Here is a 15,757-nt window from a genome sequence, read left to right as displayed (position 1 = left end):
CTCAGATACTCTCAGATGCTTTACTCCTGCACTGTCTTATGGGTGCTCTCCTTTGCTTTGCATATTTTAAGGGACAACACTGTATCGCTGAGTGGGTGGGCGTGGGCTCTCACCTGTCTGAGTGGGTGTGTTAGTGCGTATTATCCTTGATGTCATTTATCCCTTTTTTACATACTAAAACAAAGGGGACCCTTCGAGTTTGAGCCATTTAAGTATTTTGTATCCCTTTTCGGTTTGTCATGTCTTCAATTGTGCAACATTCTTTCGAAAGTAGCGTAATTCCGGCACCTTCTATGGACGCCATAAAATATACAATTCTGAAATACCAGTACCCTGCATAAGCTTTTATTTCAGGACAAGAAAGCCTAAGGTGGACCAAGATAACACTTCCGCTCAGAGAGAAGATCAATGGCTTTAGAAATATCTTCCTTAGATGGGATGGGTTTCTTTGTTTGAACGCCGTGTGGCCTGTGTGGCATTCTTCTGATTCTTCCGCAGAAGCTGCTTGGCTGCCGTGGACTTCGGCTTGGCCTTAGACTTCGGCTTGGCCTTGGACTTCGGCTTGGCCTTGGACTTCGGCTTGGCCTTGGACTTCGGTTTGGCCATGATCTTGTCCTCGTCGCCCAATTCTAATTCGCTCAGCTGGGCTACCAACATACCGGTAGCAAAAGCCAAGGCCGATGACCCTCCTCCAGCGAGGCGAGCCGGCACATAATTATCCTGTTGGGACGATACTTAGATGATGATACTTAGATACTTAGCTCCTTACAAACCTCCTCGAACAGCGACTTCTCCTCGGGACTGAGAGCCTGCCAGGCATTGGAGGCCTCGTTGACCAACTCCATGGCTGGGACGTCTTTGTCGGCGCAGGCATTCCGGTACTCTCTCAGAAAGTTCAAATGGGTGCAACGGGTTACGAACATGGTGCTGCCACAACCCAAATCGAATGCGGAGGTGCCCAAGTGATCAAAATATACGAATCGAAAACTATCTATGTATACAAATCTGATTATTTGTATATTAATTTTGCCTTTTGTTGTGCAGGTTGTGTTTGATTTTGTTTTTGAAAAGTGTTGTAACAGAACGATTCGAATGGCATTGATAAATGGCCTACTTCCATTGGTCAAAGGAGGCAGGTAATGCAAAGGGGCTTAAAAAATCTGCGAACGATTGAAATGTAGATAAATTTTGCATGATGTGGTTGCAAAATATTGTCACAATTAATAATGTCTCCCCAGTGGAATCTATTAAATTTCTATAAGCATTTACTTAAACCTTACACTACTCTCATAACTCAGGAGGAGACGCTCCGTGCGACAGGAGCCGTTCCGTTGCCCCCGCTAATTGCATCCAGCTAGAACTTTTTTAATTAAAAGAAGCAGCAGCAGTAGCAGCAGCAGCAGCAAGAGCCCCTGACAAACGCCTCGCTAAAGCGCCAACAAATCTTGGTTAATGTCGGCCAGCTCGTGTCCTGGACTGAGGCTGAGACTGAGACTGAGGCTGAGGCCACAGACCGCCATGACAAATACACAAACCATTTTGCTTTACACTTTACATTTTCTAAGCAATTTATACAACGTACCTTACCGTACGGATAGGGATGTGAGGGTGGGAGTGGGAGTGGGTGCTGCTGCACTTGACTGTTATCTTCCTTAATTGCGATTCTCGCCCGAGCCCAGGCGAAAGGTGGAAAAAAATTGTTTATTGTTGCAACGGTAGCGGCAGCGGCAGCAATGGCAAAAAGTTAATTAAGTTTACTTTGCCCCCGAGGTAAAAACGTTGACAAAGTTGTAGAAAATACAGCCCACTGTAGCCGGCTGAAGAGCAAAACTCGGTTCATTTATATGACAAAGCGATTACGACAAAAAAACAACAAAAAACAAGGGGGAGTACCGCTGCAGAGCAAATTGCAGGTTGGGCCCAGAGCCTAATGATATTGGAAATTACATTTGCCGTCGATTGTTCGATACGGTTAAGGGCAGCTGCCAATTAATTCGATTGTTGCAATCCCACAGCCCCTCCCCCCCCACCAACCTTCGCGTAACACTTGACGTCTCGTTTGAGCAAACAAATTGCTTGCACTCTTTCCTCATCGCCCCCTAATTGGCAAATACGAGTATGTATGTATGTATGTACTTGTTTCCAGCATGTTCACTTTTATTCTGACTGTAATTTTGACTTTGACTGCATTGGGGGCTCCCCTTTTTTGGGCAGTCAATAAGCGGAAGCTAAAAGGCAAACTATTCGTTTCGGTTGAGGGTGGAAAGATAACTTTCAAGTGGTTTTTATTGGGCAAAATGCTACCAAAAGGGAACCAAATCGATTTGATTTTATTTCAAACAAAACGTGTAATCCGGGCAGAGGCCTTGGTGATGCTTGGATATAATTTCTCTAATATTTTTTGGTAAATATTCATGGAATCCCACTGATTGGCTGGTAATGAAAGTTTATTAAAAAACTTGGTCCTCCCTTGCCTCGAATATGCTATCGAGGGCGCCATTTCTGATTTCGATGGTAGGCAAAGAAAAATGTATAAAACGCAATTGATTGCAGTTTTCCCAAGGTATTCCAGTCGAAGGAATTTGCCCAGAAAATATATGAAATATGCATTCTAATGAAGCTTCAGCCGGGAACTGCCTGCCGGTGTCGACGGCTAAAATGAAGTCAACTTTGTAAAAAGGCAGCACCCAGGATGCTATCCTGTGGTGGCTGCGGGGTTCGGTTCGATGGCGATGATGTAGGCCAAGTGGGGGTGGGCAGCGAAAGGGGCGCAGTTACTGCATATGGCCAAATTGGTTTCGATTCAATCGATTCGGTCAATGAAACAGCTTGAGAAATTCAATTAGTTGTGTGCTTCAACGGTCATGGCTATGACGTACGTGCCCCCCGCAGTATCTCCCCCACCTGCCCTGCTATGTGGGATTTATTTGCTTGATACTCAGGAAAATCAGCAGAGCAAAAAATATATACGGAACAACATTCCCTGCAGGAATCGTTTAGGGGTTTTTCATATCTACTACTAAGTCCATTCGTTTACCCTAATTAGTAAAAATATTTGTAATTTTGAATGCATGTTTAGCTCTTTTAATCAGTTCTCAATCCGTTTCGGCGGTACGCGTCGATCGTAATGCGGCAGCGCCCCTCGGTAGCGATGGGAGGGCTGCGTTTCTAGCTGGGATCCACGCATAACAGGCTTCATCTTTTTGTTACATGGCCCATTTGATGATGAACTCATTCCATAACAATGTCTAATATAGCAAACAAAATTTACAGACCAATGACCTATGTCTCAACACAAACACAAGCAAAACATTGATAAAAAGATCAACCACAAGGATCACGATCATTAGGTTTTACGGAGCCAGCGAGGCGAGCGGGCAAGTACTCCTTCCTCAAACAATAACATCTCTTCGGGACTGAGAACCGGCCAGCCTTTGGAGGCCTCGCTGAAACATTTCCTTAGTTGTACCCTATATTTTGTATGACCATATTATCTAAAAAATCAAAAATAAAAGTTAAAATGAACATCCTTTGTTGAGTATTACCAAAAGTATCGAATTATTCTGGATCTATGATTCATTGCATGTCCTTCAAGGACAAATATTAAGGATCCTACACCACCTGGTTCAAAAACCTTTATTAAATTTATCTTTTATTTTTAACTTTTAAAATAAAAGTTACGGAATAATTCTTATTTGTAGCTTTTAAAATAAAAATCCAAAAATAACTTCTTTTATTGAAAAAAGAAGAACAAAGTTTTGTTTTTGTTTTTTAGCATTTTTATACCCGATACTCAAAATGAGTATTGGGGTATATTAGATTTGTGGTGAAAGTGGATGTGTGTAACGTCCAGAAGGAATCGGTTCCGACCCTATAAAGTATATATATTCTTGATCAGCATCAATAGCCGAGTCGATTGAGCCCTGTCTGTCTGTCCGTCCGTCTCTGTCTTACAGAGTGCAAAATCTGAACCAGATCGTATAATTATTATAGCCAGAATCACGAAAACAATTTCACTCTTTCTCGCTCTGTCTCACTCTAACACACAGGTTTCATGGTCGGTTTTGCCAATTGCAAAATATGAGTTCAAGGATCTGAGAACCCATAAGAGCTAGAGCAACCAAATTTGGTATCCACACTCCTGTGATATCGGACCTTGACCGTTTCCTGTCCAAATTTCGCCACACCCCCTTCCGCCCCCGCAAAGGACGAAAATCTGAGGCAACCACAAATCTCAGAGATTATTAAGGCTAGAGTAACCAAATTTGGTGCACACACTCCTTTAAGATGTCACTATAAAACGTATATCTCAGAATTTCGCCCCACCCCCATCCGCCCCCACAAAGGACGAAAATCTGTTGCATCCACAATATTGCAGATTTGAGAAAACTAAAAACGCAGAATCATAGATAATGACCATATCTATTAGATTGCTGGATCAGATCAGATCATTTTTATAGCCAAAAGGAACAAATCAATTTGCAGTGGCTACGCAGCGCGTAGCTCAGACTGATTTTCTGTCTCTCTCGCACGCACTCTTTAGCGGCGTCTGCCGGAGGAGAGCCATACTGACTTAGTATCGGGTATAACCGTAGAGTTGCGGTGTCCGCAGCAACTCACAACGTTCCCCCTCGTTTAATATAAATTAATAATAAGTTTTATATTTTTTGTTTTTTTAAAAAAATGGAGAGTTAATTGTTAGACTGGAATTTTTATTTTAAAATCTGTTGCGGTCCCTGCTTAAAATTATATTTTCACGCAGTACCCAACGCATGAGGCACGGCATAGACCATGTTTGCATATGTATTAGTAGCGAAAGTTCTTCGAAATCACAGCCCAAACAATGGCTTAAGCAACGGATAAAGAACAAGAGGCAGAACACAACTCCGATGCCGATGACTACGAGAGCAACAGTCTTGTCAAGTAAATCCACTAAACCGCTAGCCGTCTCTCTCTCTCTATCTCTGGCCTCCTCTATCTCTCTCTCTCGCTCACTCTAGTTAAATCTGTCTTACTCCCGTCTTCATCTTACATTGTGTTTGTCTTGCTCGTAGTCCTACACCTCCTTTATTTTCCAGCTAGATTGTTATTATTGTGGGTACTCGTACTTTTACTTTTTGGGGATTTGCCCGATGGGCGCTGCCGGCTCCGGCTCCGGCTCCGGCTACGGCATTTTATTGTTTTTATATGCTCAATTTTGATTGTTGTTGCTGTAACGGTATTGCTCAAGAAGCCATGGAGTAATTTATGTAGCGAGAAGCACTACTGACACTTGGACGACACTCAGCTGAGATAAAGAGGATAACAAATTGCGCTCATGCAACAGATTTCCATGCAAAGGGACAGCCGCCCACTACTACCACACACACACACACACACACACCCACGCACACACTCCACAGATGACAGCTGAGCGAAAGAGAGAGTGAGTGGTAGTGGCAGTAAGCATGAGAAATTTGAGCGAGAGCTTGCGCAAGTTTTGGTCTTGAGTGAGTTAGAGGCAGTGCCCACTGAGGAAAGGATGTTGCATCCAAAAAACATTATGAGACATAAATTAACTCTTGGAATTGCCTTGTAATTCATATCAGTCACATGGCTTATAGTCTCAGTTTTTCAGCTTTTTCCCGGCCGTTCAGCGTTGACTATTTTGAAATGCCGCCATTCCCCGAACAGCTGTGCGCAAGCTCTACCCAAAAAAATTGCTAACCCACCACACACGGCGCTCCGGAGACTGAGACAGAGAGCGAGCTAGGGAGAGAGCGGAAAGCAACGAGTGATTGTGCTGGCTGTGTGGGCCAGGACTCTGCCGCTCTCTCGTGACAGCCAGCCAGCTGTGGTGAACTCTCACCGTGTGTGTGTTGGGTTCAGTAGCGAATGGCCAAGGTGCGAACAAATCAACACGGTTTGCACACTCCACGCTGTGTGGCATCAAAATAAATCGCAAAAAATTACCAAATCGCGCCTTAAATGTGTGAAATCTGGCCAAACAACAGCCCGAGATTGTAGCCCAATCAAGGGAATCGAACAAAAGTCGAGAGTCCTTGCGAATACCGCGTGTTCCGCGTGTTTGTGCATAGAAAATTACGGCATCAGGACATACGCCAAAAATCGCGTCCTACGTTACGCTTTGCTTAGGTGTGTGTGTGCACATGAACGAACATCTGTCTGTGTGTGTGTGTGTGAGTTTTGAGTGAGAGCGTAGCGCGTGGAGGAGAGTTGTGTGAGCGAGATTTTTGTGTGGGTGCAACGTGCTCGTGTGGCGCGTAGCCAAATAAATTCAATTTCTATAACCGCAAAACCAAGCAAATCATAGCAAATCGAATAAAAATCGGGCAGAAATTAATCAGTAGAAGGCCGTTGAATACAAAAATTGTCTAAAAAGTATCCGCTCGCACTCGAACTGAAACTCGCACTCAAATTCGGACTCGGACTCAACCGCCGCGGCCGCGCAGCTGTCAGAATGTTAGCATGTGGCGTCGACGCCGTCGTCGACGTTGACTAACGTTCGTTTAGTGGCACTATCCACGTGACATGTCTGGTGCATGCATAATTTAAGCGGCGTTTCAGTGGGACGCCCAGAAGCAGGCTATGAAATATGCCCACACCACCCAGCCCCAGCCCCAGCCACAGCCACAGCCACAGCCATAGCCACAGCCAGCAAGAAGGCCAACTTAATTACTTAACTTAATTTCGTGTAAACGTGGCCAAACCAGCAACAACAACAATAACAATCTGAAGCCAGAGCAAGGCGCACACTTTCGCTAGAAACTGCTCGAGTGCCTCAATGGGTCGTCGTCATTGTCGTCCTTCCCGCCGCTGTCTTGTTTCATTGTTTCAAGGCTGTAACTGTAAACGCGTCGCGACCAGCAGGTTATCTCTCTCTCTGCAAGACGCCCCCATTACACTGTGTGAAGAGAATTCATGCTAACAATCGTGGCAAGTGGCACTTGGCTGGCAGCGCGCACGTGCAACGCCACGTGGAAAGTGAAAACACTCGAAAGTGACTTTTCAGCACATCAAGCTGACTACTGAAGCGTTGGCAACGAAGACTGTAACTACGACTGACTGCGATATCCTCACACGGCCAACGACATTGGCAGTCCAGCCCAACCCCACCTGGCCACCCACCACCCACCACCCACCTAGCCACCCACTCATCACCTACAAAGCACACAATCCTCAAGCTGAGCCACCACCATCACCACCGCCCACCCAACCACCAAACCGAACGAACGAGCACCCACCTGACCTAACCGCTAACTGGCACCTGCACACGTGCGGGCCCCAACGCGCTACAATAGAACGAGTATCTGTACCCACAGCAGCAGCAGGAGGAGCAGTAGCAGGAGCGGATAGTGCGACAAACAAAGAGGTGAGTCGACAGACAGTCAGCTGTTCACACAGCCAGCATATCGATATAAATCGTAAGGGGTGGGGGGGATCCGGTTTGGCTGGAGTGTCTCTGGAGACTTGTGTATCTAAAACACAGTGGGATTGAGAATTAGTAGCATAATAATACAAGCAGGATAGCGGATAGCGGATATTCGATATTCATTCAGACATAAAGGTATCCAGCCGCTTACTTTTGTAAACCATCTTATGCCCTAGAAGGTCCTTTGATAGCCAAGACTCTTGAAGTTGATGTAATCGTTTTGAAATCATCAAATAATATGTTGAAAACTATAAAATAATGTCGGCTGGCAAATATATCAAGCCCACATATGTCTTTCCAGACAAACCTCTCGACAAACAACAGAAATCTACTTGCACTTCGCCTGGCCTGGTCACGGTTTTTATGGTCCCACTGTGTTTACCCGACAGAGATACCGGACAGACCAGAATTGCACGCTTTAAAATACCAAATATATGACAGAGTCATATGCACGATGGCATATTTTATGGCCAACCAGCAATGGGACGTGGTCGGGGTCGGGGATGGGTACGGGGACCGTGGGAATGGGAACATGGGAACAGACCTACCCAGTGCCATGCGGTGGTCCGTGTGGGATGGCTGTGGCTTTTGGGTTGTGGGTGTCCTGCTATTCATTTCCGCTTCCGAGTGCTACGTCCGCTTCCCATTGTTATGCTAGTCGTCGCCCAGGCCCAGGCCCAGGCCGAGCTCCAGCAAAAGCAACAGCCACCAGTTCCTGTCCGTGTCCCTGTCCCTGTCCCTGTCCCAGTCAAGATCCATCTTCATTATATGAGCGGGCGCGGGCGCAGTTTTTCTCCGTTTTTTTTTATTCCCCCCCCCCAACTGCTCCAAGGATGGATGCTTGCGGTTGCCTGCACTTGCCAACGGCAGCAGAACGAGACTCTGTCGAGTTGAGATGAGATGAGCTGAGACATCTGCGTCATCAGTTGGGGCATCCGTTGTGGATCCCTGACTGCCGGCTGCTGGCTGCTGGCTGCTGGGATCCAGCACTCGTGGCATTTCTTCAGCTTCACTTCACTCGAGCTGCTGCGTCTTGGTGGGTTCTCTGGCTCTTGGGCCACACCACAGTACTCTCTCTGACTCTGCCACTGCCTCAGCCTCAGCCTCTGCCAACCCGAAATGTCATGTCTTGCTGTCAAATCAAATCAACTGTCGTGGCTGGGGCTGTCTGCCTCGCTGGTTTGCCATTCAACGACCACTTGTTAGTCTGTAATTTTCGCTCATACCCAAACACATACACATCTCAACTTACCCCCTCACACACACACACAGACTAGTAAACACATATGTATGCGCGTCAAACACAGAATCAGCCACAGAGACAGAAAACGCTTACGCTTCTTGCTTGACTGGGCCTGTGCCTGGGCCTGGGCATGGGCCTGGACCCCTCCTCAGCATTTGAAGCTGTCCCTGAAGCAGCTTCTAACCTCGCTTGCCACATCCCATCCACCCGCCAACCCCCGCCAAGCCACCATGCTGCCTGTCCACCCCCTTCCTGCTGCTGTCGAGGTTCTGTTGCTTGTCGTGGCTTTTGTCATTTGTTGAATCTTCGCGAACTTTGCCTTAGTCATTCAGGGCATTCGTTTCTATACCCAGGGCATTCGTAGACTTCGAGGGTATATGGTTTTTGTGCACATCCTGAAACTGTGATTTATAAAGGCATCTGCCGGAATAATTAGAGATCCCTTTCTTAACGATTTGGGCTGCCGCTTTCATGTCAAAACTTTTGGGTATCGTTTAGTCGGAATCTCATTTGATTTTTCCTTGTCTATTTTTTGTCGAGTGCCCGTGTATTTGTCTGGTTTTTTCCCCCGTGCATTTTTGTTTTTGGTTGGTATTTTTCAACGAGTTTTTCCAAGCTCAGCCGACTCATGGTTTTCTTTGTTTTGATGTGGATTCGCTCTCTCTCGTCTCCGTGCTCAACATTTGCCTTTTACTTTCCCACCGTGTCCGTATCCGTATCCGTGTCCGTGTCCGTGTCCGTGCCCTAGTGTCTGTGTGTGTTTGGGTGTGTGTGGGTGTGGGCCCTTTAGGAAACTCACCACAGTTCACAGCTGAAGCTCCGGCTCGTCTCATCCCGTCCCGTGTGGGGCATGCATGGTAAATTGAATTCTGATTTCTTGCTTAAGCATTTCGCTCTGTTTGCAACTTGATAATGTGACATGCAGCTGCTGACCCGGCTAATGTCCTTCCCGGACGACACCCTTCAGCTCGCCGATCCGATCCCGATCCCTGTCGAGTCGAGTCCTGGTCCTTTTTGCACTCGAACAGTGTGATTAGTGTGTCATTCGGTGCACGTGACTGGAATTCAATTTGCATGCTCTTACTTTTTTTGCTGGCAGAGCAGCTCATTTGCAAACAATTCCAATGACAGTTTTATGCATAAATTTTCATCATCGTCATCTCGGGAGAGCGACTCGAAATGTATGCCCCCTGGCATGGAGGAGCTCAACAATTGACGTGACGACAGGGCCCACAGGGTGAGGGGGGGGGGGGGGGGGGGGGGGGCGCAGTGAGCGGACGTATCGAATGAATGCATTCGTGCCAGTGGCGATAGGAACGTGTGCGGGGGGCGGGCGCCGACTCTGTCGTTGTCTGTCGCCAGTCAGCCAGCCGCCTTTTTGCGCCTACAAAAGGCTTACAAATATTGTCAGGCGCCTGGTATCTGTATTGTCTCTGGCTGTATCCACCACCCGCCTGCCTTTCTGCTTGTGTGTGTGTGGCGTCTCCTGTTGCGCGATGTTCCCAGTATCCGCTTGGGTGCCTCCAACCAGACTGCTGGCAGCTCAATGCAACAAGCGATTCAAGCGATTGTTCTCCTGCCTCTCACAGTCTGCCTTCAGCCGGAGTTCAGTGTCGGTTCGAATTGAATTTTATGTGGGTCACCTTCTTCCTTCTCCCATCTGCCATAGACCGAAAAAGTTTTCGCTGCGTTTGCCCAACCGACCCCGACATTTCAATTGCGGTTTCATATCAATTCGATTTTGATGGCACCCACACACACACACAGCCAAGACGTTGTCATCGTTGCCACAATAGTGATAGTTCCACCCCCCCCGCCCAGAAGCAGAACCAGAACCAGCAACAACCACAAACAACAACAAAAAGAAAAGTAATAACAATATGCTGGTGTCGTTGGTAATATGGCAGCAATTTTCCCGGACTGCACTTGGTGGCAACAACGACGCCGACATTGACGATGGCTTAACCATGCCCTGCTAAAAGGTATAACGATTGCCAAACGATGTTTGCCACATACTTAGGAAAGCTTACTTCTATTCCATACTACTTAATCGGAACTAAGTCTTTTATCTGTAATCAGAACTTGGCACAGCTTCTTCCTTTGCCCATAACATGTATACGAAGAGTAATTAAGAGTATATTCCGCTTCGATCTCCAAAATCTAGCCGTTCTTTCTTGTTGCAAATTGAGTTAAGTGCCAGGCCACATGCAATGTGGGGCTGGCAAATGGCCTGAGCTTCATATTTGAGTTGTTGCCGTTGCGGCCTGACTCTGACTCCCTGTAAGTGGGTCATATTATTATTTAGACTCTTTTTCTATATTCTTTTTTTTGGGTGTCGGCGGCACTTGAGTCTAGGCTGACAGGCCAGGCTGTCGCTCAAAATTGCCTGACAGCTGGGCATGGGACTTTGTGGCAGCGATTCGCTCTGCAAATACTCGTACTCGTATCAATAGAAATCGTTTGCAGAAGAGCAGTAACTAGACCCCCCTGCTGACGTCATTGCACACTGTTAATTAACTCGCATTGAATGTGGGCAAAAGTGTTGATAAATGGAACACACAGGCACATACTCGTACATGTGTGGATGTGTATAAAGAACCATTTACAGAGCGACATTACCTGCCAATGGGGGGGCCATTGACAGCCCCACAATGGGACAAATGCATCTTTGATGGGGTAAAAATTATACAGCATTTCAGCGACCCATTCTGCTATCCCATACAAGAAATGCAGCAGGAATTGGTTGTAATTAGTAAAATAAAATTATACGAGTATTGCTCGCCATTTTTATATAAGTATTATAGAGTTTATTGATCAAACAGCTGTGCTTCGAAAAAGTGGGTTTACAGATCTCTTTGCAACCGTAGAGCGCTGCTCATAGTCTTTGAATAAGTGTTGATCTTCATCTAAAATATTAGCAGTCAAAATCTCATTCAATAATTGAAAGATTATCGACTTTTCCTGAACCAATCTACCATATTTTGGTTCAAGTTTTCAAATATCATCCATATCGATACAAAATCTATACTTATTGCCTTGGGTGTCACATTTTTGTGGCATTTTGTACTGCTTTGGCCGACTAGCGATATTGAAACTAAAAGATATCGTCTGCATATTGATTGCTCAGTGCCTTAATCAAATTGCTCGTCATCTTTCGACTATCTTAGGCCGCCACTAGTTCATAAAGACTGAATAAATAAACTGCTCTGCTCGAAAAGAAACGAAATTTACATTTTTATGCCATTCCTTTTGTGGCACGCTCCATTGTGCGGGGTCTCATAATGCGCTCCTCACGGATACCCTTCTATTCTCCAGTGTTTCCCCTAACCCCCCCTAACCCCCCAACGGCTGCCAATGATGAGGCGCCCGCTGCGTTTTAGCATTTTGGCGCAACTTTTTGTTGCCCAGCTTCCCATTCAGCGGCGTCCCAGTGGGGCAACGACGACGCCAGCCGTATCAGCCAGCAACAGCCTTCGCAGCTCATTATACGGCGGCATGCTGCAGCTTCGCCTTCGTCTCGGTTGCCCCCTTAGAGAGACAGAGAGGCAGGGAGGGAGGCAGAGTGGAGAGTGGCATTTTCCCAGTTGCCAGTTTGGAGCTCCCCGGCTCTAGCTTCCCGGCTCAGTGTGTTTTGTGAACCGATGCTGCAAAGTATGCAACAAATTTGGTTAACTTTTTGCTAGTGTTAACTTTTTAAACGCTTCCGAGGGCTTCGCTTCTCCTGTCATCATTGTCGAAAGTTGAACTTATGTTTTGCATAACAATTTGGCTCTCGAGGTAAGTTTTCCACGGGCTGCTGGGTGGCGGGGACTGCGTGTCACTTGGATCAATCATCGGGCGCACTACGATCCACTTGTGGGGGGATCCACTTGTTCTTGTTGTGGGACTTCTGTGTAATGGACTCGTCAAGTGCCCCGAGGCACTCACGCAACGGCTTTTCATCGCTAATCAGTTGCAGTGCGTGCGGTGGTCACGACCCCTGAACCCAGTCTACGTCCCGACCTGGCCCGGCCTGCCCCAGACGCCTGTCAAAACAATCTAACCGCTGGCTTGTCAATTTGGTTTTTCGGAAATTTTACTTGTTTCAGCCGCCCCAGGCATGGATTTCGAAAAGTTTCTCCTTTCGCCCACCCCCACACACTCTTTCTGGTGGCTCCAACTCCCCCGTCCGCCGTCCCGCGTTGCCCCCTGGCTCCACGTCGGGGGTCATTTCGCTTAACAATAGGATATTGCGAACAATTTCCGTTGCGCGGCCGGATGTAATGGTAATCAATTGATTGTTTTATTGTAAATTAATTGTGGGCATGCACATGAGCAACATTCATTGTTGTTGTTGGTGTTGGTGTTGTTGTTGTTGTTGTTGTTGGTGTTCCTCCTCCCGTTGATATGGTTGCTATTATGGCTTCGTCCTTGTGTTCATTGTTTATTGTTTTTACGCAATTGTTTGGCAGTTGTTGGCCCGAACCTGTCCCCATCCCAATTTCCCATTTTCGAGCTCCTGTTTTGCTCCTGCCGCTGCTCCTGCCGCTGTTGATTTAAAACAACCAAAATGCGAAATGAGTTTTGCGAAACGGAAATTGTATTTTTGGTTAGCAAGCGAAACGCTTTTGTTATTTGGTCTCTCAGTTTTCGCTTGATTCAAGTTTTTGTTTAGAGAGGTAGCCCCCAGCTAGATTACTTTTCTGTGAGTTTATCGGGAATTGTTGTCTGATAAACAGCACACCAATTGAAATCATAGATGGAGGCAGTGCGAGGAGCTGGGAGGAAAGCCAGAGAGAGCGAGAGTGAGAGTGAGTGAGGTGAAAGTGAAAGTCACTCAAGGATGAGACCATGAGATATGAAAAGCATAAAGAAATGAGGAATAACTTCGGTAAGAGATATGAAAGAGGTTCCATTATACATTCACGCCTGACTGCCAATCCGTTTAGGGGCAACTCTTTGGACAGAGCTAATATTTTTGTTTCATTACAAAAAATGTGCCCTCGACTGTACGCTGTGCAAACATCTGATCTGCCACATTTATCTTAATTATGGGCAAATCATTCCTTGGCCACTCCAAAAACCCTTTCACTCGCCTTTCACTTTCACTTCAAGTGCGCCGGCTGATTAACAAGCCGCATCATAGCCAAGTTAATGAGTGCACGACTTAGTGGGCTCATCTCTCAGACAGTTAATAGGCCAAAAGAGAAAAGTTATTGAAAAACTTTACTCTACTTGACTTCATTTCTGGCAGCCTCTCGTCTGGGTGCCGGGTGCAAGTGTGTGCGTGTGTGTGCTCAAGACAAATGACAGAGCCGTTGCCAAAAACTTTGGCCATAAAACAGACATTGAGCCGCCCTGGCTGTCTGTCTGGCTGTCTGCTTGTCTGCCTCACGTTGCTGGTGACAATCTGTTTGGTTTTTTTCTGCCGCTGTTGCGGCATCGCCTCATCATCATTAACTCATCAATGTCAAAGTTGATCAAAGAGGCTGCGGCTGGGCTGAGACCAAACCAGATTTAGCGTAAAATTAACACAATCTAACGTGCGCTGATGGTAGCTCCTGCTGATTCTTACTACTGCTCACCCACTTTCTCCCACTTTCCTCTCTTGCTGCTTATTGGAAAATCAATTTTCTGCCTGCCAGTCAGTGGGTCCTGTCACGGGGGCTGCTGACTGACGACATTGATGCTGTCTCTTCGCCGTGTACCGTCCTGGGGATTGTCCCAGACGGTGTATCTGACTGTGTCACGGCTGAATCAATTATATGCCTGGCTTCTCTCTCCGCCCAAACTCCGATATTTGCTGCCCTTGATTGTTAATTAAATGAAGCGATTTATTGCATTTTGTTTGCCTGCCTAATGCTGCATGCCATCGATAATTTCGCGATTACATTCGAGGCTTAGCGCCATTATTCGTTTAGCTATTTTTATGGCAGACACTGTTTGGACAGCTCTATCCGCAGGTACTCTGCCCCACGAACAGACATATGTACTCTGTACTCGTATAGTTTAGTTTTTGCCACAGTTGCAGCTGCACTAGTCGGGTGTCGGGTGTCGGGAGTCGGATGGCCGCCGCAATGTTTGTCATTGCTCTTGTTATGTTTATTTTTCAGCTGGATTTACACGGTATACATTTAGATATATATATTTGGTATAGATACAGTGAGGATCAAAATATTAATCGAATTACGCATGCCCCCCTTGCAATTCTGAGTTTTGATTTGTATCTATGACCGGCTCACACGCACATGTTCGTTATTTTGTTGGTTTGGTTAGTCTTTTCTTTTTTCTCTACCAGTCGGCAAGATTCTATCGACAGCCAAATGGCATTGTGCATTATACGACAACCGTTTCTACTCAACTTACAGTTTTGTCACGCACTGCCTGGCCATATGGTATATTTTTGCACGCAACTGCATCGCTTTGCCAATGCATAATATTTGCCATCGATTTTTTAGCTTTATTGTTTTACTTGTCAGACAGAAAATGCCACACAGCCAGTAACAATAGAAGCAAAGCAGCAACAGAATGTTGCAACAACTTCACTTGCCATGCAGGCGACGTTTTGTGTTTTGCATTCCCCATCGGGGGTCGAAATCGGGGTATTCTGTGTGCATTTGAGTGTAACCCGAACATTTTGATTGTTCTTTTGGGCTCGGTGGGGGGGAGGGGAGGGGAGGGCGATCCTCCACTGAGTGGAGTGTTCTTTCCTCGGATGTGTCAATATTTTGCCATTGTATTTAATTGGTATTGAAGAGCCTTAAGCCAAATTCGATACGGGCCAATTGCCCAAACATGTCACTGCTAGTCTCTGTTGTACAGCAAAAAGAGTAATTTTTAATCCGATCTGCTTGTAGAATACATGGGCATTTATTTATTAAAATAATTAACTTGTCATTTATTGCCGTTGAGCAAATAATTCTCATGTCTTTGAGGCATGGCATTGTGTTGCGGGAAGCCAGAAAGCAAATGCACAAAAGCAATCATTTTTCATACGCATTTGGTCTTGTGACAACAGTTGCGTTTTACATAAAGTGAGAATATTTAAAAAGAGTCATTGAAGATTAAATGTGGCTTAAACCATGAGGAAGCCTTACCACATC

General features: G+C 46.1%; 1 protein-coding gene across 1 annotated transcript; it reads right to left on the bottom strand.

The window, feature by feature from the left end:
- Positions 1 to 323: 323 nt before the first annotated feature.
- Positions 324 to 8,047, bottom strand: LOC6897354 (uncharacterized). The gene is made up of 3 exons (XM_002137471.3): positions 7,981 to 8,047; positions 774 to 1,150; positions 324 to 720 (listed from the first exon to the last, which is right to left on the bottom strand). The coding sequence occupies exons 1-3, from the start codon at positions 8,045 to 8,047 to the stop codon at positions 430 to 432; spliced, it is 735 nt and encodes a 244-aa protein (XP_002137507.2). The 3' UTR covers positions 324 to 429.
- Between the last annotated feature and the right edge of the window lie 7,710 nt (positions 8,048 to 15,757).

Source organism: Drosophila pseudoobscura, chromosome 2, assembly GCF_009870125.1.
Source record: "Drosophila pseudoobscura strain MV-25-SWS-2005 chromosome 2, UCI_Dpse_MV25, whole genome shotgun sequence".
NCBI classification, from domain to species: domain Eukaryota; kingdom Metazoa; phylum Arthropoda; class Insecta; order Diptera; family Drosophilidae; genus Drosophila; species Drosophila pseudoobscura.
Note: the sequence above shows the minus strand (reverse complement) of the source record. Positions and strands in the feature narration are given on the sequence as shown.